We start from the raw sequence: 26,752 nt of genomic DNA on the forward strand, positions 1-26,752 counted from the left end.
CCATTGGAAATGAAAGGGATTTTTGGGGGTGAATAAAGTGAAATGGTGAATTATGGTAAATAGGTGAAGACATGAAAAATACAAGCACGCTTCGCGGGAATTTTTGGAATAGAACGAAGTTGGAACGGTGAAAATCGGATGAAAACGGTGGAAGTAGTTACGCGCCGAAAAGGCAAGGAAGAAAATAGAATATAGAACTAGAGAATGCAATTTCTGGAGAAATCGCGTGTGAAGGCTCCGGAGTTGAAGCCATCTGGGTGGAAGGATGTGGACTGATATTGAATGATTTTTGAATCATAGAGAATGAAATTGAATTAGTTTTAATCGTAGAGAATAGAATTGAATGAAAATGTGGAATGATAGTGAATGATGGAAGGTGGAAGGATGTTGAATTATAGTGAATGATGTTGAAAAATGGAGAAGCTGGAGCGTGTCAAAGAAGGGGGCGGGGCGGTTTTTAAGGGGGGGGGGGAATCGGGGGGGCTAAATGGAAACCTGCATGGCGTGAATTTTTGGGAATGATTGAAGTTGGAACGGTTAAAATCGATGAAAAACAGTGAAGTTGGAGCGTGTCAAAGAAGGGGGCGGGGCGGTTTTTAAAGGGGGGGGAAACGGTGGGGGCTAAATGGAAACCTGCATGGGGTGAATATTTGGGAATGATTGAAGTTGGAACGGTGAAAATCGGATGAAGAATGGGAAAGCTGGAGCGCGTCGAAGAAGGAGGCGGGGCTGTTTTTAAAGGGGGGGGAAACCGGGGGGGCTAAATGGAAACCTGCATGGGGTGAAGTTTTGGGAATGATTGAAGTTGGAACAGTGAAAATCGGATGAAGAATGGGGAAGCTGGAGCTTGTCGAAGAAGGGGGCGGGGCTGTTTTAAAGGGGGGAGGGGACCGGGGGGGCTAAATGGAAACCTGCATGGGGTGAATTTTTGGGAATGATTGAAGTTGGAACGGTGAAAATCGGATGAAGAATGGGGAAGCTGGAGCGCGTCGAAGAAGGGGGTTATTGAAGTGGCTTTTTTGGGGGTGAAAATGGGAAATGGGAATGTATGGGTATAGTGAATCACATGAATTATGTGAAAGGAGTTGCAGGAATGTGAAATGAATGACCTGAATGTGTTAAATGTTAATTTTGAAGCATTGAATAGTGAAATGTTGAATCTCCCATTGGAAATGAATGGGTTTTTGGAGGGTGAATAAAGTGAAATTGTGAATTATGAGTAATATGTGAAGTTGTGAAAAATACAAGCCTGAAAGGCGTGAATATTTGGAATAGAACGAAGTTGGAACGGTGAAAATCGGATGAAAAATGGGGAAGTAGTTAAGCGCCGAAAAAAGGCGAGGAAGAAAATAGAGTCGAATGGTGTTGAATAACATATGTGTGAAGGCCTCAGCCTTTGCACAATAATAATAAAGAATAATAATAATAATAAAGAATCAGAATAACCTCCGCCTTCACACAATAAAGTTGAAAGGTGTAGAATAACATATGTGTGAAGGCCTCAGCCTTTGCACAATAATAAAGTTAAATGGTGTAGAATAACATGTGGGAAGGCCTCAGCCTTCCCACAATTAAAGAGCTCTTTTACTCTGGTCAAATTGTTTTGGTGCTGGTAGGTCACGTTACTGGTTCCATTGCTTTATGTAGCCATAAAGAATAACACGTGACATTTGTTTTTGTATTCTCACTGTCTCTGTGCAGACCCCATGCGCTGCACAACATGCAGGTCTTGTTTAGGATGGTGTCCTCCTCCTGCTGCTTAAAAAAAAAACTAGAGACACAAACTAGAGAAGCACTTAACTGCTTACCATAGTCCATGACTGCCCGAATAAATGTGTGCCTTTTAAAAATCATTTCGAAAATATTTCAGAATGCACTCTAATTCAGGTAAAAACAGGTTAAAGCAAACTGATGTTGCAGTTTTTACCCTCCAAAAAAGATTAATGTACACAAGAAAGAGCATCTGAATTTACTGAAAGTATGAAAAAAATGACACCAGAGGTGAGAGAAGTGAATTGCATTAAAACCGGTAGTAAAAAGCTCTGTTTGTATTCACTTGCACTGGTCTTCAGTACTTGACCTAATTGTTTTTTTAAGAGTTATTTATTTTTTAGTAATTTATTCATGTTAATTATTTTACTTGGGCTGCAGAACATGCGCTCACACATTGTTTCACTGTAATGCATCGACAGAGAAATACATCATTCATGTTCACACGTCGAGGTGCTTGCCTAAAAGACGTGACTGTTGATTAAATTTCAAAAGTTTTTTTTTTTTTGCTTTAGTAAACAAATAATTTAAATAAGTGTTCACAAGTCATGTCATTATGCACACCGCTTATCCTGTACAGGGTCGCAGGAGGGTGCTGGAGCCTATCCCAGCTGACTACGGGCGAAAGGCGCACACAACACCATGAACTGGTCGCCAGCCAGTCACAGGGCAAACATAGACACTGTCACTGAGTGGGAACCGAACCCACGCTGCCACACTGAAGTCAGGCTAATGTACCAGTACATCATCAGTGACTCTGTGTTCACAAGTGTTTTTGTGAATTAATAATTGTCAATGCCAAAATAATTGCTGGATTACTTGAAAAATGTTTAACTCATTTACTCCCTTGGACGTATAAATACGTCTTTTAAAGCAATGGCGCCCTCTACCAAAGACGTATAAATACGTTTTTTGTTTTTTTTGCGTCATAGTGTACATAAGGGTCTGATGCAACCTCTGACTGAGAATCAGCCTTGTCCGCATTGTGAATCATGTAAAAATCACCCAGCAGGGGGCAGAGGTGCAGAAAATTCGCCTTGAATCTGCGCCAGAGGTACAAATGGGGGGGCGGGATCCTTGGGTAGACTTATAAGCGTGGAGAGCAGCGTGGGTAGCAGAAGCACTAGCAGCAGTCGCATTAGTAGCGTTAGCAATGAAATCCTCCAAGCAAATGACGATCGAGCAATGTTTTTTTGTAAAAAAAAGCTTCCTAAAAGCATCAAGGCTTTGGAGACGCTTTGGTTGAGAGGATGACGCTTCATCGTCGTCACAACAAAGAGGCGTCTAAAGAGGCTGCGCGTGCCTTGCGGCCTGCATCGCCTGCCTTCGGACAATAGCCAAAGCAGCCGAGAGTCCTCACCAGATCCCCCCCGAACGAGGAGGTAAGCGCTCACAAGTTACCATTTAACATGTGGTTTTAGCCCTAATGCTTTTATTGTACATATCATGCATCTTGCGGACAGAAAATGTCGCGTCAATGTGCAGTTAGACGCGAGCTTGCTCGCTGACTTCCTCGTCCGGCCGCCTCTATTGCACAATTACACGCGAGCATAAGTCCTCGCCGACGAGGAAGTAAACGCTCGCAAGTTACAATTGAACATGTGTTTAGCCATCATGCATCTATTGTACATATCACGCATCTTGCGCGCAGAATATGTCGCGTAAATGTGTAGTTAGACGCGAGCATAGGAAGTGAGCGAGCGAATGTGCGCTTCCAAGCAAGCATAACTCCTCCCGAACAGGGAAATAAACGCTCGCAAGTTACAATTGAACATGTGGTTAGCCCTTATATCCACTTATTTTACATATCATGCATCTTGCGGGAAGAATATGTTGCGTGAATGTGTAGTTAGACGCGAGCATAGCTCAACTCCGACTAGGAAGTATGCGAGCGAATGTGCACTTCAAGCAAGCGTGACTCCTCCCCGACGAGGAAGCAATACTGAATGGTGTAGTAATCATACAAACTTTCTACAATTCACAGATTGTGCATCCCACGGCAAGAAGGTTCCTCCTCGTCTTGTTGGTGCAAAGAAAGGTAAATTATAATATGAAACTTCACACGCCAGCAATAAAATGCAGCAATAAATATATATTTCCAATTGTTTATATTTACAGGTTGTGCATCAGGAAGCAGTGGTTCCGGATGGCGTCACACACACTGGATGGCAACCGAGGAAAATCGAAAAAATGTTGTGTGCCCTTGCATCAAGGCAACTGTTTTATTTTATATCACACAAAAAAATAAGTATGTATGACTGAACTGTTGAACTATGTACAAAAATGAAATACATCAGTCGTTTTCTGTTATGTGCAAATATATTTATTTTGTTATCAAAAACACATTTTTTGTGCTTTTTTTTGGTATTTTATAGAAGGCATGCATTATTTAGATGTTAGAGGTGTCATAAAAGCCATAAATAATAGTGTCAAAGTTCAAATTATGGTCGAAATGCATCAGTTTACAAAAAGACAAAACTCCAGTTTTCATGAAATTTAGCTATTTTCAAATGGCGATTGCTCAAGAATGGAAAAAGATAGAAACTGTTGAAAGAAGAGAGTCTCATCTTTCTTTTGGTGTGCTCCATGTCTATATAGCATTAGAATACAATATTCTGTGGGCCTTGCAATATTAGTCAAAACCCAGGAAAACGCTGGGATTGAGCAGGTTGCTCCAGTGAAAATGGCTGGTATTTAATGAGTTAAACATTTTTTTTAGACTAATCGACTAATCGTAAGATTAGTAGATTAATAGGGAGAAAAATAATTGTTTGGGACAGCCCTAATCTAAATTAGTTATTATTTATTAATAGTTATTGTGTGTGAAATCTGGACACTGCTTTCATCATACCTGTTGGGTTTCAGTAGCAATTTCTTCTTCCCCTCACAATCTGATTATGATTGCTGAGGGTAAATTGCATGTGGAAAAGAATCGGTTTTGTTTCATTATTTCATTCAAGGATTGATTATTTTATGTTGATGCTACTGGTAAATTGGGTGTAAGGTGACATTTTACCATATGAGGGACTGTTATGTCGTTTCCACCGGCAATAATAGTTTTACGAATGCTTTTCAATATTGGTGTTTTAGCAAGAAACTTTTCTCTTTTTTTATATGACCAACACTGAGTATTTGTTTCATATTCGAAATAAGACTATTTTCCGTGACCAGGAAAAACTGTCAAAATTGTCTTCTGCAGGTATGTTTTACTTTCGACTGATTTTTTGCCTTTGTTGTATCCTCCACTAGACAGCGTGAGGTGAATAAATCCTTGAAACCATTGAATTGAGTGCCTTTTAGTGAACCTTCCAAACACAACCATTACACAGACAACTGTGCCAGGCATTTAAAATGGATGTTCAACAAAAAGGTATTTACACTGTACATTGTATCTTTATTTGTTATCAGAAGCTATGGTTAATCACTCCAATGTCTTCAAATTCATGAGAGAAGTTGGGAGTGTGTGCAGGGAATTTAAGGATTCCCTCCATTGCTGCGAAGGAAATATTCAACGCAAACCTTGATGCCCTGTCCCCGTCATATAGTATTTCTAAAACTTTTTTGCACATCTCGGACTACTAGACGTAGGCCTAGGTCAAACGTACCGGAATTGTTTTTGATTTTTCCACTCTAGGTGGCGCAACAGAGCTATTTTACTGTCATTGTTTAAAATAGCAAATTTTTCACCAGGCCTGATGAGTTTGCAACGTTTGGTGTCTTGTTGTGCGTTATTAGCGTGTCAAAAAGCGATCAAAGAATCAGAAAAAATAATTATAACAATAATAATAACAGCAGCAAGCAGCTATAAAGGGCCCTCACAGCCCTGGCAACGTTGGGGTACTGGCACGATGAGATAATGGCCGATAGGAATTTTGGACAACTATCACTGGGGCTGAAGTAACCGAGATGGTTAACAAACTCCTCGGTGGTAAGGCCCCGGGGGTGAATGAGATCTGGCCGGAGTTCCTAAAGGCTCTGGATGTTGTGGGGCTGTCATAGATGACACGCCTCTTCAACATTGCATGGAGGGTGCATGGGCGTTCACCCAACCAGTCTACATGTGTTTTGTGGACTTGGAGAAGGCGTTCGACCGTGTCCCTCTGGTAGTTTTGTGGAGCGTGCTCCGGGAGTACAGGGTACCGAGCGCCCTGATACGGGCAGTTCGGTCCCTGTACCACCAATGTCAGAGTTTGGTCCGCATTGCCGGCAGTAAGTCAGATTCGTTTCCAGTGAGGGTTGCACTCCGCCAAGGATACCCTTGGTCACCGATTCTGTACTTAACTTTTATGGACAGAGTTTCTAGGCGCAGCCAATGCAATGAGGGGATCCGGTTTGGTGGCCTCAGTATTGCATTTCTGCTTTTTGCAGATGTGTCCTGTTGGCTTCTTCAAACCGTGATCTCCAACTCTCACTGGAGCGGTTTGCAGTAGAGCAGGCATCACCAAATGGCGGACCGCGGTCCGGACCCATGGCCAATCTATGATGAATTTTTTTCAGGCCGCATTCGCAAACGTTGGCGCTGCAATTCTAGTAAATACGGAAAAGGCGTCACTGATTTGAGCCAATCAAATCTTTTGTTTACAATCCACTGCCAATTGCGCAGCAGGCCGGAAGAGAGTTCTGCTGACAGTATGCCTTACTAAAAAGTTAGCAAGGTTGATGCGTGTTGTTTTCAATGAATGGACGGAGAAATTTAGCTTCGTTCTGGCTGCAGCCAATTCTAAACCAGTGTGCATCATATGCTCAGAAACCGTCGCAACATTGCAAAGCGCCACTGCAAAACAAAGCACCGCCCTTTTGTGCACAGTTATCCGCTGACGTTTGAGGTGAGCGCATGCAAAAACATCGAACTTCGAGTGCAGTACAACAGATTTTTACATTTTCGTTTACATCCCAGCGGCATGCAAACGAATATTCAGTAAAAGTATCATGGATTTTGGGGAAACATAAAAAAACGTTCAAGTGATGGGGAAGTTGTGAAGGAGTGCTTAAATGTGGTTGCACAAACATTATTGAAAGGAAAACACTTAGCCCAGATGTGTGAAATAATCTACCAAATCCAAATGGCCCTGACTCCGTTCCAACCCAGATTTAAGTCACTGGCAGGGCAGTCACAAACTCATTTTTCTCATTAAGAGAAGTTAAAAAAATATTCAAAAGAAAAAGTGGTGTCAAAGCTCGTTTTGAATTAGTTTTTCATGAGGACAGCCATTTTTATTGATTGTGTACTGAACATGTTGACCTGGTTTACTCGGATAATTAGGCTTTCCGTTTTTTTAGGCTGATAACTCTGATTTTAAAAAAAAGGTAAAAGATGTTAAATCAATGCTTAGCACTTGATATATTTCTGCAGGAGATATTTTACTGTTTTTTCTGGAAGTGGCACCCTTACATTCCTGGAGCCACATTTTCTTGAATGTGAAAAAAACGCCTTATATTTGTTTGACTGGCAAAGGTGTTTAATGGGAACATTGCTAAATATTTAGTATATAAGTGCGCTCTGTTGAAAATGACTAAATATTGAAACTATATAAAAATGTGAACATAGGCTAGACATTTCGGGAAGTTGGACTTTGGTTCGGACCTTGTAATTGGAAGAAATTTTTGTTGTGGACCTCTGTGACTTTTAATTGAATACCTATGCAGTAGAGTATGAAGCGGTTGGGATGAATATCAGCACCTCCAAATCTGAGACAATGGTTCTCAGTCGGAAAAGGGATGAGTGCCCTCTCCAGGTTGGGGAAGAGATCCAGCTCCAAGTGGAGGAGTTCAAATATCTTGTGGTCTTGTACACGAGTGAGGGGAGTATGGAACGTGAGATTGACAGGCGGATCGGTGCAGCGTCTGCTGTGATGCGGACGCTGTGCCGGTCTGTCGTGGTGAAGAGGAAGCTGAGCCAAAAGGCAAAGCTCTCAATTTACCGGTCAATCTACGTTCCTACCTACCCTCACCTATGGTCACGAACTGTGGGTTGTGACCGAAAGAACAAGATCTCGGATACAAGCGGCCGAAATGAGTTTCCTTTGCCAGGTGTCCGGGCTCTCCCTTCGAGATGAGGGTGAGAAGCTTGGCCATCCGAGAGGGACTCAGAGTCGAACTGCTGCTTCTCCGCGTTGAGAGGATCCAGATGAGGTGGCTCGGGCATCTGATTAGGATGCCTCCAGGACACCTCCCTGGTGAGGTGTTCCGCGCATGTCCCACTGGCAGGAGGCCCCGAGGACGACCCAGGACACGGTGCAGAGACCATGTCTCCCGGCTGGCCTGGGAATACCTGGGGATCCCTCCGGAAGAGCTAGACGACGTGGCTGGGAATCGGGAAGTCTGGGCTTCCCTGCTGAAGCTGCTGCTTCCGCAACCCGGCCCCGGATAAGTAGCGGATAATGGACGGATGGATAGAACTATATTGTCCCTAGAAATTTGTAACAAAGCGTGCCTGGTTTCATATTTAACATAGATCTGTGAACATTACAAGACACATACAACAGCCCAAGACCTACACACATCAGGCCTGGTGTAAAAAAAAATATATATTTTGATGGATAGAGTCCTATGTGCAAGTACACAGACGTGCAAGTACCACAATGTGCAAGTACCTTATCGTTGCCAGGATTGCGGGGGCTCTACATAGCTGTGCACAGATCTTAAACAAAGATAAACTTGTAATTACCTCTGGTGTATAAGGGACTGCTGCCAAGGGGAGTAGCCACAGAGGGTAGTCGTCTCCTCTTGTTAGACTGGACAATGATTTGGTAGCCCTGCATCAACCTCTGACAGAGAAATTCTTCAAAAACTTGAGTCGCATTCACTCCCGGCGATTCATCTTCTCGCCTAAAAAGAATTAAGCCTTATCATAATATTCACATAAACTATTTAAACAAACATCATTTACAGTGCAGGTACATATTTATTTTTAAAAGATTATTACATATTAGGGCTGGGCAATTATGGAAAAAAATAATCACCGTTATCTTGTTTGAGATTGAAATAAAGATATAAAAAAAATACTGTTTCGTATTTATTCAACTATTAACACTCAACTGAACCAAAAAAAAAATTAACATAGCCTCATTCCCATTCATCAAAGCACGTTGAACATGTGATACTTGAACACTATTCACTTTGTTAAATACAAAATGACCATGTACATATAAAAATGGCACTGTTATTTTCATTTTGCTAAATCCATACGTTTGATGCATTGCATCTTTTGCACAAAATGAAGCCGTGAATATCTTATGTTGTAATTCCATCTTCAATTTCACGAGTCTTGAGACTTAGTGGGCTAAACTGGCAACACGGGAATTGAATTTCATGCTATGTCAGGGGGAAATGTTTTTTTGAAATGCGCTATATAAGCCAAGTTTTATTTCATTGTCTTGTATTGGTACGACAAAAAAAAAAGATCGAAGATTTTTGCACCCATTTTGATATTTGAGGCTATTAATAAAGGCTAAGAATTTAACAAACTATTTTTGAATCCTTTAATACTTAACTTTAAATACATGAAAGGACAAAAAGATAATAATAATGTGTGGTGTTTTCACACCAATTATGTGTGAATATTTGTTCATTTGAAGGAATATCATTCCCTAAGTCAATGCTTATTTCCCGTTACATTGCCTACATTACATTCACAGTGAATTTAGCAATAGCACTAGCGCATTTTTAAAAACAAAGCATGTTTTAAATTTAAATATGCAATGTGAATTATTTTTGTTGTACTTTTAATTTTATAGTAAATTCCAACTGGTGTGTCATTAAACAGCTTGAACACACCCAGGGACGGCATTTACATTCGCTACAAGCTTGCAACGAAAGGAACATGGTGCATTCTGGGAACCATGACAGAGTCTGGAATTCAGAACGCACCACGCGGTTTTGCACAAGAATCGTATATCTTCGATTATGTTCCAAAGCTTGAGAGAAGCCAAAACCGAAATAACAATTACATTTTGATTAATTGCCCAGCCACATTAAATACACTGAAAATCAAATTTCTAAATTTTTAATTTGCAGATTAACACTCAGTAACAAGTGTTTTTTTTTTTTGGTATGTTTGGGTCAAAGTAAATGTCTACAAACACCTCTCGAGATCACTGTGTGGCAATAAGTCATAGCATCCTTCAGTGTAGTCACTTTGTAGAATTTGACGGTCAGGGAAGTAGTCAGTGGTGAGGGGTAAGCAGGCAGGTGTGGTAAGAGATTTCCAGTCAACTCCCACTGCACAGCAGAAGCTGGGAACTGTCAGACAAAGAACTGTCAGCCATATAGGTGTGTGTGTATATATACATTCATACATATATACATCTATACATACATACATGCATGCGCGCGCGCACGCACGCACACGCACACACACACACACACCCCCGCGCACGCACACCCCCCTACACGCACACACACACGCACGCACATGTGTATATGTATGTGTACGTGTAGATATATATATATATATATATATATATATATATACATATGTCAGTTCCAATTGTGGGCATTGCAATGGTTGCCCAGCCAATCACACTCATGTACTGGACTTGCCCGACCTTAGGCATTTTTGGGTGGAGGTATTCAATACAATTTCAGAGGTTTGTGGCTCTTTGGTCAAACATTATTTGGACATCCTCGGGTTCACTGAAACTGTCTAAGGTCAATCAGGACGTGATCGCTCTTATTACCCTGTTAGCAAGGAGACTTATTTTAATCCGGTGGAAGTCACCAGCTCCCCAATCACATGTACTGTGGATAAAATCTGTCCTGAACTGTATACATCTGGAGAAAATTCAATATACGCTAAGGGGATCTGAAAAAACATTTCACGCAACATGGTTGCGCTTTCGCTCTTTTACAAGGAGCTTGAATTTTACCGACATCCCTGACTGATCTATTTGTTCTGCCCTTGGGACGTGGGTGGCTGCTCCTCTACACCGGACTGCAGTAGTATGTAATATACAACGTACAACTCTGTATACGTTCACGGATCGTTGCAACATTATTGGACTGTGAGGAAGCACACGGCGTGGCTGTCATATATGATTGTATAATTTATTCTGCAAGTGGAGAGGTACTGTTTTCTTGTTTTCTTTTTGTTGTCCTTTATAGTATTGTCATTTAGGGTGCTGTATTAATATTTTGTGCAAGCTTGTCCTGTTCATGTTCCCTCTGTGACAAAAAATGCAAAAAAAACAAAAAACAAAAACAAAAACAAACAAAAAAAGGCAAAATTATGACGGCACACCTTGATCAAGGCCAGGTCTCAGAAGTAGAGTAAATCGAGTTTGCGGATTTTGACGATTTGCCTGAATAAGACTGGACAAGTATTCCCTCTTGGACTATTTCACCTAGCTTTGATAACTCTACCGGCAGTCCTTTAGGATTTGATACGAGACCTGCAGCATGTCTTTTTTCCACCTGCGTTCAGCTTTGCGGCATTTTTTTTTTGCTGCGCGAGTTCTCTCATTAAACAATGGCTCCAGTCTAACTTTTGGGCGCATAATTTTTAATGGAGCCACAGAATCCAAAATATTACCGACAAGAAGAATGGAACCAAGAGCTGAGTTTCTCTGAGTTCCTTTGTGTTTGAGAGGTATCACAGAGCTAATCAAAGTCTTCAGAGAACCGATTAGCACTGAGTTATTTAGATATTTATTATTATTTATTTATTCTTATTTGTTATTTAGTTTAAGTTATTGAGTTGAATAACTTACTTGGATTAGCACCATTTCGAGAAGAGTCGTCAAATTCACAAGCATTGATGGTCCCTATACAGATGTCACATTTTAGGCCAGATGACAGAGCAGCAGAGATGCATGTAATATGAATTAAAGACCAGGGCCCGGTTTTTCTGTAATTTTAACCACTGGTTAAATTCTTAAACTGCTGTTAGCTAACCAACCGTTAAATATGCAATGTTCAAAACGGCATCCTCAAAGTTAACCATGTGAAGATGTCACTTATCACTGTTATGGCAGTGTTTGTGCCAATGCAGTCCCACAATTCCTCACTGAAACAACAACATATGATGAGGAGAACAGTATGCTTTTCGATACATATATGAAAATGAAGGCTATCCTAAACGCCTGCAATTGGCTGGCAACCAGTTCAGGGTGTCCCCCGCCTACTGCCCGAAGATAGCTGGGATAGGCTCCAGCACCCCCGGCAACCCTAGTGAGGAAGAGCGGTATAGAAGATGGATGGATGGATGGATATCCTAAACGCTTTCATGAGAGGTAAGGCAGCCAGGGTCTCAGCGTGACAATGTTCCAAAACATGAAAATACTTAAGACCACAGACAGGTACATGTCTTCTATAATACTGACTTGTATTTCATGAGTCGCCAGCACATATTTACCCCTGAAAAGCTCAGGCAGCCCTGACATAACAATGCACAGTGATTGACGTCATATAGTCAGCGCTAGTTACGAACAGCACCGAGAGTGAATAAACCACACTGTTAAAAAGTTGGCGGTGGTCCTTAGGTGTGTTCACATTAACGTCAACTTAACAGCCCGTCAAATTTAACAGGGTTTTGAACAACAAGATAACGGTGTCTTTAAAGTTAACGGATGGTTAAATTACTCAAGCAGTGGTTAAAAGAAGAGTCTTGAACAACCGGACCCAGGTGCATTTGATAATTAACTGAGGCAAAGCAATGTGGAATATTTAAAAAAAAAATTGTGGGGGGGATATTTTTCTATCATGGCATGTTTAAGTGTATGCTTACCACAACTGTTGCCAGGACTTGTGCTTTCTGCCATCGCGCCACTAGTGTTAAAGACAGTGTCATCTGCTTGTGGGTAGTTTGTTTGTCTGAAACAAAAAGGGTTTTGTGCTGTCATTGTCAGATTTTTTTCTCTGTTGTCATATTTCTCGCTTGGCCCCATCTTAACTCATTCAGTGCCAGCCATTTTCCCAGCATCCACCTCCACCTTAACCAACTGTTTTGAAAGATTTTAACTGCTATTTCAAGGTCCACAGAATACTGTGTTCTTATGCTATTTAAACACAGAAACCACGAAAAGATTAGACTGTTCTTTCCTTAGGAAAAAAGTTGCTTTCTACCTTTTTCCGTCATTAGTAATCAGCAGTAGAACATAGCCAAGTTTCACCATTTTTTTTATTTTCTGAGGTGAAAAACGAGAAAACTAGCTTTTTGTTAATAGATTCATTTCAAGCTCAACTTGGACACCAAGATTTTTTAATTTTGTGACATTTCCTTATTTATATTTACATGACATTTATTTTTGGTTTTGATGGTGGGTGAAGTACAGTGAACCCTCGCTACTTCGCGCTTCACCTTTCGCGGCTTCAGTGCTTCGCGGGTCTAAAAAATATTCGGGGGCATTGTAGTTTCGCCGAGCGGCACAAGGGGGCGCTGGAGCGGTTAGACGGCCGGCGTGCGCCGAAGAGGAGAGTGGACGAAGAAGAGAGTGGACGAAGAAGAGAGTGGACGAAGAAGAGCACGTTCCCCCGGGCACGATTTGGGGCGACGTTTCGCGCGGTTCGGACCGTACCAGAGCTCCGGAGGAGGCCGGCGTGCGTGGCAGTTAAGCCGTAGAGGAACAACTTCCGCCCGGGCACTAGCGCGGCGACATTTCGCTTCGCTCGGGACCGTGCGAGAGCTCCGGAGGAGACCGGCCGGCGTGCGTGGCAGTTAAGCCGAAGAGAAACAACTTCCGCCCGGGCATGAGCGGAGCGCGAGGCTGTCAGTTATGAATGAATAAATGAAGAATGCCACCTTTCATTTCACAGGGCACACTGGACGGCGTACCAGCAGGTAAAAGTCTAAGTAATTAAATAAATACAAAAAGAAGTAATTGAATAAATGCAAAAATAATGGCTGGGGAATAAAAAAATAATAAGTTTTAATAATAATTTGTTTTGTTTTTTTGTTATAACATGAATTTCACTCTCTCTCTACCCGTATATACCCGGGTAGAGAGAGAGAGAGTGAAAAAAAAAAAAAAAAAATTATATATATATATATATATACATTTTTGAAGGTGCGCCGCTACTTCGCACTTTTTTTTTTTAAGCATTTTTGAAGGTGCGCCGCTACTTCGCGGATTTTCAGTTTTCGCGGGTGGTCTCGGTCCCCATTAACCGCGATAACCGAGGGTTCACTGTACTTTTATTTGCAACACAGTATTTACAATGTTCGTACAATTTGACCATACAGTATGAACTTTGAACTACATGCAAGTATGTTGTTAGGTTGAATATATAAGTTATCCCATAGTTTACTCTATTAGCATTGCAAAGGAATTGTTCCACAGTGTGACCTATATTTGACCATATGGATGAGAAGCCCCTCAGGAGAAGTGAATGCCTGAGGACTGGATCAACAGCTGCAACATCAAAGGAGGTGTGCCCGAGACACACCTCTTAAACAAAAGGACAGACATTTGTGCTACAGCACTAAAAGGCATATCTGCCATTACAATCAATTAACGACTGCCATTGATGTCTGTTATTTCTCTCGTCTGAAATATTTACATGTTCCTGCTGTTTCCCCCCCTTGATTCCTGCGAGCAGAAAGCATTCTCGACCTAGGGATTCTCCAATAAAATAGGGGGCTCGGCGGAGTGTGCTTCAGAGCAAAGTTGGAGATGTAACTGAGCACACCTTCGTTCGTTCTCCTCGCAAGTAAAAAGATCAACTCTTGTCTTCCTGTATTTATTGTCTGTGTTAAGAGAATGCTTCGGTGATTATACCTGACATTATTTTTGGTCCTTCAAGCCGGATGCCAAGATACCTGAGGATTCCAGCGAGTGTGGCGAACTCCAGAACTCCATGACAGGCTCACTAGAGAGAGCCTAATATCCTTTTCCAGGACTGGACCTCACCTCACCAGCTGGGATATGACGGTTGACGGCGATCCAATGGAGGGAAGACATCAGTGGTGAGATTTTTTTTTTTTTAAAAGGGAAGGGAAAGCAAGTGACTGGAGGTCATTGCGCGTTAGCAAAAAAAACCCCTGTGAATACTAGTCAATGGCAGGTATGTGAGGGTCCAAGAAATTCCGTAGGACAAGTAGTAATTACGTCTTTGTCTTTTTTATGTCATAGTGTGCAGAAGGGTCAGACGCAACTTATGACTGAGAAGCAGCCTTGTTTGCATTGTAAATAAGGTAAAAATCAACCAGGAGATGGCAGTAGATCTGCCAGGATTACGGTGCAGAAGGAGATTGTAGTTGGGTGGCGAGGAGCAGTGTTTGGGGAGCGCAAGAGAAGAGTGTATGCAAACTGGAGAGTATTCGATGTTGCAGTAGCGATGAACTATAAAAACAATTTACCCTCAAAGAGTGCTTTTGCGGTTTCTAAAAAAAATAAATAAAGATTCCAACAAGCATGACAAAGGGGATGGAAGCAAAAAACGGAAGAAGTCATCAAAAGAGGCTCCGCCTGCCTCATGCGGGCCACACGGCGCACGCGTCACTTTGCTGGAGTTTTCCCGCAGAGAAGTCGACGAACACAAGCCAGATTTTGACCCCAATTTGTCAGAAGAATATCTGATGTGAGTTAAAGCAGCAGAGAATCATTATCAAAATCCAGCGGTCTATACCACTCTGTACACAAAAAGTAAAATATTTGACAACCACGGCAAAAAAAGCCACGCCACAGCAAAAATGCCAGGTCTGCAAGCACAGCGAAGCATGGATGTGGTGTGAGATGCGTAGTGTTCCCTTGCACCAAGGCAATTGTTTTACAAAAATAGTGTATTAGTGTATTTTGTATGGTGGGAAGCAGGGGGGAATGTACACACACGCACGCACATGCGCACTCAAAAAAACACACACCCCGTCACGTACGCACTTTTGTATATAGTTCATTTCAGCAATCAATAGTTTTTTTATGTGCAAATAATACAATACAATACAATTTTATTTATATAGCGCATTTCAGAGCATTTCCATATGAAGTCATATTGATTAGCAGGTAATTACTGTTCTTATATTATCAAAAACCCTTTTTGTCATGCTGTTTTTTGTTATTTTATAGAAGGGAAGTGTTATTTAGATGTTTGAGGAGTCACAAAACAAACAGTAGCAGTGTTAAAGTCATAGCAGTGCTGTTTTTTGGTTTTACTCTGTTTTGTTTGTCAGGGATGGGAATTTTGACCAAATTTAGATATTTTCTAACGCTGTCAGAGAAAATAACGGAAAAAGATAGAAATATCCTTTTTTTCTAATGATAAAAGAGAGTCTAATCTTTCTTTTGGTACGTGCCATGTTTTGATAACATTAGAACAAAATATTCTGTGGGCCTTGCAATTTATAATTATAATAATACTACTAATAACAATAAATTAAATTTGGAAGCGCCTTTCAGGACACTCAAGGACGCTGTACAGAATATAATACAAAGTAAAAACACAAAGAGGGGTAAAAAACAACACGCAAAACAAATTGAATGAAATACAAAAGTGGACGAGGGACATATCTGGACTTAGAGAGAGTTGTGAAGGCGGAACAGATGGGTTTTGAGTTTAGTTTTAAAAGCAGGGAGGGTGGTGCAATTACAGAGGTCAGGTGGGCGAGAGTTCCAGAGCTGAGGAGCAGAGTGGCTGAAGGCTCTGTCCCCCATGGTGCGGAGGCGGGCAAGAGGTACAGTGAGGGGGACGGAGGAAGGAGAGCGCGGGATGGAGCGGCAATACGGACGAGGTCGGAAAGGTAGGGAGGGGCGAGGTTGTGAATAGATTTGAAAGTATATAGAAGAATTTTGAAGATGATTCATTGATTGACTGGAAGCCAGTGGAGCTGCTGAAGGATGGGAAGGATGGAAAGGATGACAAGCTGGAGTTTGAGGAGTGCTTTCTGCGGGAGGCCAAAAAGAAGAGAATTACAATAATCAAGACGGGAGGTAACGAGGCCGTGGATGAGAATGGCTGTGGTGTGGGGGGTGAGGGAGGGTCGGAGACGGCTGATATTACGGAGGTGGAAATAACAGTATCGGGTGATGTTGTTGATGTGGGATTGAAATGAAAGAGTACTGTCGAGGATGACACCCAGACACTTGACCTGAGGGTAAGGGAGGACCAAGGTGGTGTAAATGGTTAGAGAAAAACTGTCAACTTTAGATAGGGTGGATTTGGTGCCAATAAGAAGTATTTCAGTTTTACTGCTATTTAGTTTCAAAAAGTTAAAGATGAACCAGGATTTTAATTCAGAAAGGCAGGAGGAGAGGGAGGGGGGAAGGAGAGGGGAATTTGGTTTACAGGAGAGGTAGAGCTGGGTGTCATCTGCGAAGCAGTGAAATAATGTTAAATTTGTGGAGGATATGGCCAAGGGGGATGATGTAAATGATGAAGAGGAGGGGCCCTAGGACAGAGCCCTGGGGCACACCAGTAGAGACGGGGGAGGAGACGGATTTGAAGTACTTGAGCTGAATGAACTGGGAGCGGCCTGTGAGTTAAGAGCAGAACCAGTGAAGGGGGGTGTGGGTGATGCCAATGGAGGACAATCTGTTAAGGAGGATGGGGTGGGAAATGGTGTCGAAGGCTGACTTCAAATCAAGGAGGATTAGGATGGAAAGTGAACCGGTATCAGCTGCAGTGAGAAGGTCGTTGGTGATTTCGGTGCTGTGGCAGGGACGGAAACCAGATTGAAAAGGCTCGTAAAGGCAGTTGTGGGTAAAATGGACATAAAGCTGAGAAGAAACAAGTTTTTCAAGAATTTTGGAGATGAAGGGTAAGTTGGAGATGGGGCGGAGGTTATTGTAGTCGTTGGGGTCAGTGCCAGGCTTTTTCAAAATTGGAGTGACTGCTGCAGTTTTGAAGAGTGAGGGCACGATTCCAGTGGTTAATGAAGAGTGGATGATGGTTCGGATGAGTGGAAGCAGAGAGGGTAAACAGGATTTGACCAGAGTTGTGGGGAGTGGGTCGAGCTGACATGTGGAGGGCTTGAATTTAATGATGAGGTTGGAGATTCCAGAGGGATCCGGGAGTTGAAAACAGGAAAAAGATTGATTTAACTGGAGGCGTGGAGGTGCTGGAGACGATGGGCCAAATAGAGTCAAAATCCAGTAAAACGCTAGGATTGAGGGGAGTTGCTCCAGTGAAAAGGGCTGGGATTTAATGAGTTAACAGAAACGTGTAAACAAGACCTAACATGCTAACAGTTGAGGTTACCTTTACTCATGATAGACAAGTAATGGGGTAGTCGTGTTAGTCTGAGTAGTATATGAATAGGACAGAGGTGGCACCTCTGAGACTATCTTGTTTATTTGACACGCACCTTCGCAGACAGTATATGTCTGCTTTGTCAGGTAAAGTGAAGAGGTACTGTCAAAGAGCAGGTTATACACACAAGATGTTGTGGTAGGAGGTAAACTTGTCCAGGCCACTTCCCTGGTAATGCAATAGTTGAGAATGAGCAATCATCATCGGCAACACAGTCTCGGAAGACCATCGATTTCTTGTGTCTGGAGGAGGTTAGCTATTCACGCAGCTTCTCCTGTGGCTGGTGAGTCCAATTCTGGAGAGGCAGACACGGCCGCAGACGGCGCAAGTGTGGGCTGGAACCGGTGCTGGTGTAGTCATGGTGGCTTTTTGCTTCCTCAACTTCCTTTTTGTTTCTCGGTGTAGAGCCAGGGCGGTTTCGTGGGTCTGCAGTCCATTTCGTAAAGCTTCTTTCCATTTCTGACGGTCCGTGCGACGTCTTCCCATGTGGCTGGATTGATGTTGAAGGATTTGAGGGATGCTTGCAGACATCCATGTATCGGAGCAGTGGGCGGCCTACCCGCCTCTTCCCTGACTGTAGCTCAGCATACAGAGTTTCTTTTGGCATGCGGCCATCGTCCATGCGACGGACGTGGCCCAGCCAGCGGAGACACCGTTGTTTCAACAGGGAGTACATGGTGGGGAGCTGTGCTCTCTCCAGGATAGCGCTGTCTGTGACCCTGTCCTGCCAGGTGACTCCCAGTATACGTCTGAGACAACGCAGATGGTAAGAGTTTAGCCTCCTGTCATGGTGTGCATGGGGAGTCCAGGCTTCGCTGCCATACAAGAGAGTACTGACAACGCAGGCTCTATACACTTGTACCTTGGTATGGATGGTGAGCCTGTTGTTCTCCCATTCTCTAGATGATAACTTCCCAAAAGCGGAAGCTGCTTTCCCAATTCGACTACTGACCTCAGCATCGAGTGACAGATTGCTGGTGATGGTGGACCCGAGATAGGTAAAGCTACTCACAGCTTCCTGTGTGTAGTTGTTGATGGTGATGGAGGGTGGGGCTGTAGTCCCCTGGCCCATTGTCTTGGTTTTGTTTAGACTGATGGTGAGGTTGAAATCTTGGCATGCTTGGCTGAACCGGTCGAGGAGAATCTGCAAGTGTTCCTCGGTGTGTGTTTCCAATGCTGCATTATCGGCAAACAACATATCCCGGATGGTGAATGGTCTGACCTTTGTTTTTGCTTTCAGTCGGGAGAGATTGAAAAGTTTGCCGTCTGTCCTGGTGTGTAGGTAAACTCCCTCAGTTGATGTTCCAAAGGCTTGGCGCAGGAGGAGAGAGAAAAATATCCCAAACAGAGTGGGTGCCAGCACACAACCCTGTTTGACACCACAGCAGATGTTGAAGGGTTCAGAGGTGCACCCATTGAACTGGACAGTACCTTTCATATCTGTGTGGAAGGACTGGAGGATGCTGAGGAGTCTAGGTGGGCAGCCGATCCGTTCCACCAGTTAAAGTGTCCACTCCTGCTCACCAGGTCGAAGGCCTTGGTTAGGTCGACAAAGGCCATATACAGAGGTTTAAGTTGCTCTTTGCACTTCTCCTGCAGCTGTCTCGGGTGAAAATCATGTCAAGAGTTGATCTTACAGCTCCGAACCCTGCCTGTGACTCTGGGTAGAGCTTCTCTGCGAGGACTTGGAGTCTATTTAGTGCAACTCGAGCAATGAGCTTGCCGGTGATGCTAAGTAGCGAGATGCAGCGGTAGTTGTTACAGTCACTTCTGTCTCCCTTGTTCTTATACAAGGTCACAATGTTTGCATTCCTCATGTCCTGTGCGACAGAGCCTTCTCTCCAGCAAAGGCATAAAAGCCTATGCAGTCTATGCAGAAGGGCAGGCTTCCCGCACTTAAGAACTTCAACGGTTATATCATCGACTCCTGGGATGCAATAGTTGATCTTCCTGCTCTGAACCCTGTGGTAACAATGGATGGATTAGCAGGTAATAGGCATCTCAATAGAAAAGCTGTTCACCGAGGAATGCACTGTAAAGCAAAGGTATCATGAGGGGGGAGCGCAAGTGGATAAACAATTAGAATTGCAAAAGGTCAAATTGTCAAAAAACTCATATGGTGATGCAATAGTAAAAATGGAGAATATGGTCACAATAGGCAGGTTAGCAGGTAACATGCGTGTCAAGGTGTATAAAACAGATATAGTTAAGCTGTGGATCAAAGGATATACATTGTGAATATTGACTTAGTATAACAATTGTGTGACATAACAAAAGGGAAGCACTGGAGGATAAATGGAGTATACTGTATGAAAGGATTATATAACGTAATTTAATCTCGACAGATCTGCATGAAGCCATTCAGTCCCAAATCGACACAATCCATGCAATGGATGATCTTCTGTTCAGCTACTTCCTGGGCTCCTTGGTGGGGGGTGAGATTCATCGCAGGATAGCGACAAAGAGACCTGTCGGGCTGTGTCAGGCAAGATTGACGTGTTCGTCTATGTTTTTATGAATTCGTCTGCTCTGGATGTCACTCTTGTGGCCGTTCAATCTCTGTTTGAGGGTCCGTCCGATTTCCGCAATGTACACTGCGTTTGGACATCTTTGACAGGGGATGATGTAAATGACGAGTGGAGGCGTAGTTGAATTTGCCATTAAGGGAAAACTGCGAGAGATTAGGTCCAGTAATAGTGGTGGCTGTGTTTATGTGTTGGCACAATTTGCAGTGTGGATTATTGCAAGGGACGGGTCACATTTCCTTCGGTAGTGGCCCTGGGAATAGCGCTTCTGACCAGTTGTTTCTTTAGGTTGGGTGGTTGTCAGAATGCAATGATAGGTTTCTCAGGTAGAATTTCTTAGGTTTCATCTTCGTTTAACATTACCTGAAGGTCACTGATAATTTTCTGGAAGGCTCTCAACTCGGGGGTGGAGGTCACGACGAGTGTGGTCTTTTTCGGACTTATACAAGTTTGGTCAACTGAAATTAACTTACGCTTGATGGTAAGACCAACAAGACCATTCGGACATTCCCAAACACAAATCCCTGGATGTCTAGAAAGATTCGCTCACTCCTCAAGGCCCGTGACACTGCCTTCAGTTCAGGGGACAGAGCTCTGTAGAGTTTGGCTCGTCCTGACCTGAAAAAAGGCATTAAGCAAGCCAAAACGGATGACAAGAGGAGGCTAGAGTCCCACCTTGCCAGCAACAGACCATGGGAGGTGTGGCAAGGGCTACAGAGCATCACCAACTACCAAGGCGATAGCATAACACCAGTAGACCTGAGTGCGTCACTGGTGGGGTAGCTAAACTGCTTCTTTGCTCGCTTTGACCAACCCCAATGGCCACACCCCTGCATTTCATGCCTCAACACCCCCTCACTCACTTTAGAAGAACACAATGTGAGACGTTTGCTCCTGGCAGTAAACCCCAGGAAAGCTACTGGCCCCGACGGAGTACCAGGCAAAGTCCTCAGAGTATGTGCCCACCAGCTATCACATGTTTTTTGCTGAATCTTCAACCTCTCCCTGGCTCAAGCATTCATTCCCTCCTGCTTGAAAGCTTCCACCATCATTCCTGTCCCCAAAAAGTCACCCACATCCCACCTCAATGACAACCGTCTTGTTGATCTCACACCAGTCATCATGAAGTACTTTGAGAGACTGGTTTTACAGCATATCAGAGACTGCCTTCCTCCCACACTGGACCCCTACCAGTTTGTATACCGGGCTAACAGATCCACTGAGGACGCAATCGACACTGCTCTGCATCACCTGGAACAACAGCAGAGCTAGGCCAAGATGCTCTTTGTGGTCTACAGCTCAACATTTAATGCAATCATCCCAGACATCATCATCACCAAACAGGACATTCTCTGCCTTCCCGCACCTGGATTAAGGACTTTTTCACCAACAGACCCCAGGCTGTGACACTCAGCCCCTCCACATCCTCCACCCGAACGCTGAGAACCGGTTCCCCTCAAGAATCCGTGCTGAGCCCTCTCCTGTACGCTCTCGACACATATGACTGCAGCCCGCCCAACGGAAACAACATTATCGCCAAATTTGCTGACGATACGACAGTGGTCGGTCTGATCTCAAAAGGATATGAGACAGCTTACAGGGAAGAGGTCCAGAGACTATTGGCTAGGTGTGAGGAGAATAAATTACAGCTCAACACTGCAAAAACGAAGGAGATTGTCTTCGACTTCAGTAGAAACAAGATTGGGCCACCCCCACCGCCCCTCTACATCAAAGGTGAGTGTGTGAAGAGGGTCCACACATTCAAGTTCCAGGGAATACAGAACTCTGATGACCTCTCCTGGACACACAACACCACAGCATTCATAAAGAAGGTCCACCAGCGTCTGCACTTCCTGAGGGTCCTCAGGAAATTCAACCTGGACAAGGAGCTGCTGCTGGCCTTCTAGCACTCGTCCATCGAGAGCCTGCTGACTTACTGCGTCTCTACCTGGTACGGCGACTGCACTAAGGCAGACCGAGTGAGGCTCCAGAGGACAGTCAAAACAGCGCATAGGATTATATGCTGCCCTCTCCGATCCCTGTCGGATCTTCACCACCCGGTGCCTCAGCAGAGCTCTTAATATCATCAAAGACAATACTCACCTGAGCTCACACCTGTTTGCTCTGTTGCCCTCTGGCAGGTGCTACAGGTGCATCAAAACAAAGACTAAGAGACTGAAAGACAGTTTCTTCCAGAGAGCCATCTCCATGCTGAACTCTCAAACACATCTTGTAGAACTACAACATAATGTGTTTTTATTATCCAATTTTGTATTTATTTTCTATTTAATTATTTAATTTTTAATTAATCTAATTTATATATTTAATAAAATTGTATCTTACTGGAGTGGGGAGCTCTCTAATCTAGTTGCACACTGAGTACAATGACAATAAAGGGCATTCCGATTCTGATAATTAACCACCAGAGAACCCTGAGTTTCACACACTGTATATTTGATAAGCGACCACAAATAATTCTGAATTAATTTGTGTTCAGAAGTTTTTTGCATTATGTAATTTGAATACATTACCTCAGTTAGTGTATGCCAAGTGTATCTAACCTTGCTGTGGCCTCTCGATATGCAAGTTCCAGCAGCTCAGCTGAGGTGTGGGCAAGATCTCTCTGATAACTGTCTTGCAACTCAGCAATGTTTTGCTTGGTCTGATGATGGATTTGAATAGCTTCTCCAAAAGTATCTGAATAGAACATAATAGGATTTCTTAGACATATAGTGGATACAAAAATTCAGCACACCCTGTCCAAAAGACGGGCTTTTTTTTCTTTAACCATTTCAAAAAAAATTCTACCATTGTGATACCTTTAAAATGAATTAAACAATTGAAAATAATAAAATCTTTTCGAGAGGGGAAGCACCTAACGATGTTCTACAAGTATGCACACCTTCTTATAACTGCACATACCTCTGGTTAATACCAACTAAAGTTCAGCTGTTTCATGCTATGTGCCAATACCTCGGACAAGTGACACAAATAATGATAGTCATACAGGCCTGGGCATTGCCCGGGTCAAAAAGGTTCAAGCCAGCAGTTGTGGAACAAGGACAAACTGGTGAGAAATGGGCGACTGGCAGTGAGGAAAACAAGGAACTGATGGTAGTGCTACTGTGGTTGTAACCCCAGAGAAAGAGGATACCAGCAAAGGATGTAGGAATGAAATGTATATTGCAAGGAGTTAAGCATTTTGTCCATTTTGGCGAAGGAAATATTAAACGCAAACTTTGAAGGCCTAGGTCAAACGTACTGAGATTGGTTCTTATTTTCCCACTTTAGGTGGCGCTACAGAGCCATATGTTTGCATTGTTTGTCTACTTTAAAATATACTTAAAATGTTTTCACCAGGCCCTATGAGAGTGCAAAGCTTGGTGAGTTTTCCTGCATGTTTAGCGTGTCAAAAATACGATCAAAGGATCGGAAAAATAATAATAATTTCTACTAAAACATTTGGGACCTCGCAGCGGTCACTGCTCGTTCTCTATTAATAACTAGTGCTGCAAACAGCTATAAAGGAACCCTTGCAGCCCTGGCAACGTTGAGGTACCGGCTGGCACAATGGCACAACGTAGAGGTACTGGCACAGTGTGGACCATTGGAATAGCATTTTTTTAATTAAGTAAATCAGATTAAAACCCATTTGGATAGAACAGAACCTCTATGAAAGGCCACCATTTTTAAAGGAAATTAAAGTAGTAAAGTAGTCCTTCTTAGACTTTGTGTAACGCTTGGGCTCCAACTTTTGCTGAAGCTTGATGACAGGTACAACCAGGGCTGCTTCGCTAAAAATTTGTAGGGGCCCTATGGAGCCATTCATTTGAAATTACACAGCAACTTCATGAAATATCAATGCTGCTGCCAAAACTGATGTTACAAAGTTTGAGTAGTTTTTGTCCAAATTTAAACCCTCAAATGTAGTGTTTTCTTGGCAAAAATAATTGGGCAACAGGTTTTTGTGAAAATGCACAAGATTTATATTGCAACATCATGAAGGTGAAAAAACTCTTCCGACCAAATATGAGTATATCTGGGTAATCGCTGGAAGAAAAAGGCTTTATTGAATAGTTAGGCCTTGTACATACACCATCCATCAAATTTTTGAAGAGCTAGGTGAAACACATTTGGGGCTGCTTTTATAAAGTTTCTAGGGGGTGATAGCGAGCCGTTTTTTGCAAGAGAAACTCATAAAATATTGATTTTGCAAGGCCTGATGGGTTTTCAAAGTTTCAAGTTTTCGTTCATATTTAGATCCTCAAAATAAGCGTTCTTTTCTTGGCAAACTGTGCGAAAAATTATAAATTTCATATTGTGACATCCTGAAGGCCAAAAAGCTCATCCGAGCAAACATGAAGTAGACCTTGTTAACCTGCTCGGAGAAAGACATCAACGAAAATAACCTGTATTTGCTTTAACCAGTAGGTGGCGGGACCAATCCAATTTTCAGTTGGACTACGTGTAGTAAGTTAAAATGTAAAAAAATATATATTTTTTGTTGCCACTAGGTGGCATTATATGTATGGCAGAATATTGACGTAGATTTCTTTGGGACACGACACTCTATATACATGTGAAGTTTGGTATTTTTAGGCGCATGTGCAGGGGAGTTATTAAGAAACTGAAAAATTGTCAGAACATTTTAAAGACGATCGTACTCTATTCCAAATTTTGTGACTTTCTGGCCATTACGATGCTGCAAAGTGTCATTATTCTCAGATGCAACAAAAGCACCTACAACATGACTTAAATGATCCTATGTTCTCGAAATGTTTCACATTTGAGGATAGTCCAACCCTGAAGACATCTACAAACTTATTTTTCATATTGACGGCGATTGCTTTTCGTTATAGATCATAATTTTACTGGTTTGGCCCACTTGGTAATAGATTTTCCTCCTTGTGGCCCCAAAGCTAAAATGAGTAGAACACCCCTGGTCTAGGATGAGGGGAGAAAAGTATGACCGCTGCAAATGTGAAAAAAATAGGCCAAAAAAGTTCTTACAAATAGGGCTGTGACGGTAATTCGATGTCGATATGTATCACGATAGTTGGGTGATTGATATCAGTAGAAAATGATATTGATAAATGATCTTTCCCCCCTCAAAAAAAGAAAAAAAACAACGGCGCAGATTCGACCTATCATTGCCCAACTTGTTACAAACTCCCTCCCATTGAGGAAAGACAATCTGAGGCTTACGCATGCGGCGCTGAGCAAGTGTGGCTCAAAACAAACAAAAGAAACGGGTGGCGTAAAGTGGACTTACCGGCCGACTTTAGCAAACTCTCAGTTCCATCACAGGGAGCTCCAGAGGAGAGAGGCAGGCTTTCTTAATAGTTAAGCACCTTCCATCGGACACGCACAGGACGAAACGGCCCGTAGCTCCACCACACGACAGCTCAGTCGCAAGGGAGGCGGGCGTACATAGCAGTGAAGCCGCTAACAAGCACCCTCCGCGGACATGCACTGGATGAAACGGCCCGTAACTCCATTACACGAGAGCACTGTCGCAAGGGAGGGGGGCGTACGTAGCAGAGCAGTGAAGCCGCTAACAAACACCCTACGCGGATACGCACTGGACGAAATGGCCCTTAGGGCACAGGGACCAAAGTTTTTTTTATATATCTGAGGGTGCTTCACGTGCCTCCCAGTTTTTGTAGCCGTAGGCCAAATTTAGCGGGGTAGGGGTCAAATACACCACTCTAGGGGGTGCTACAAACTCATTTTTTGTGCTTGTGTATGGTGACTTAAAAATATTGGAAAAAAAATTTTGCCCGGTCGGATGTGTTTGCAAAGTTTGGTGAGTTTTTGTCCACATTTAATTCCAAAAAACTGAGTCTTCACAGAGAAGAATAATAATCAGAAATTGTACGAAAAACAATAGGGTCCTTGCAGCGTTTACTGGTCAGGCCCTAATGATGATTTCTATGAAAACAATAGGGTCCTTTCAGCGTATGCTTCTCAGGCCCTAATAACAATAATTTCTACAAAAACAATAGGGATCTCACAGAAATTGCTCCTTTGGCTCTCATTAATAGCATGCTCAAGAAAGTATATCTCACCAACAGGGAATGCGTGCATCCAGCGCCTGCGGTTAGAAGTGAGCTTCATGGGCATCCCCGTAGGTGTGAAGGGATTTATAAGTGCCCTCTGTGGTGTATAACCTCCCGGCTGTACACACAGGGTGGACTCAGCACTTCCCACTGTGAACCTAGCAGGGGCACTTAAGTCCCGTTGAGATTCCACTGTCTTTTCAAACAACTCTGAATAAA

At 43.0% G+C, this 26,752-nt stretch overlaps 1 protein-coding gene across 7 annotated transcripts in view; it reads right to left on the reverse strand.

Moving 5' to 3' along the window:
• depdc5 (DEP domain containing 5, GATOR1 subcomplex subunit) overlaps positions 1 to 26,752 on the reverse strand; it is a 248,093-nt gene that overhangs the window by 122,130 nt on the left and 99,211 nt on the right. For all 7 annotated transcript variants that reach the window (XM_088311264.1, XM_088311269.1, XM_088311266.1 and 4 more), the window contains 6 exons: positions 26,543 to 26,743; positions 23,036 to 23,171; positions 12,494 to 12,579; positions 11,478 to 11,531; positions 9,855 to 10,011; positions 8,438 to 8,598 (listed from right to left, as the gene is read on the reverse strand). In XM_088311264.1, coding sequence (XP_088167390.1) covers positions 8,438 to 8,598; positions 9,855 to 10,011; positions 11,478 to 11,531; positions 12,494 to 12,579; positions 23,036 to 23,171; positions 26,543 to 26,743 — 795 coding nt within the window. The remainder of the gene's footprint in view (positions 1 to 8,437; positions 8,599 to 9,854; positions 10,012 to 11,477; positions 11,532 to 12,493; positions 12,580 to 23,035; positions 23,172 to 26,542; positions 26,744 to 26,752) is intronic.

The sequence above is a fragment of the Idiotropiscis lumnitzeri genome, chromosome 12 (genome assembly GCF_059441095.1).
Source record: "Idiotropiscis lumnitzeri isolate Australia: NSW breed Sydney's pygmy pipehorse chromosome 12, RoL_Ilum_1.0, whole genome shotgun sequence".
NCBI classification, from domain to species: Eukaryota; Metazoa; Chordata; class Actinopteri; order Syngnathiformes; family Syngnathidae; genus Idiotropiscis; species Idiotropiscis lumnitzeri.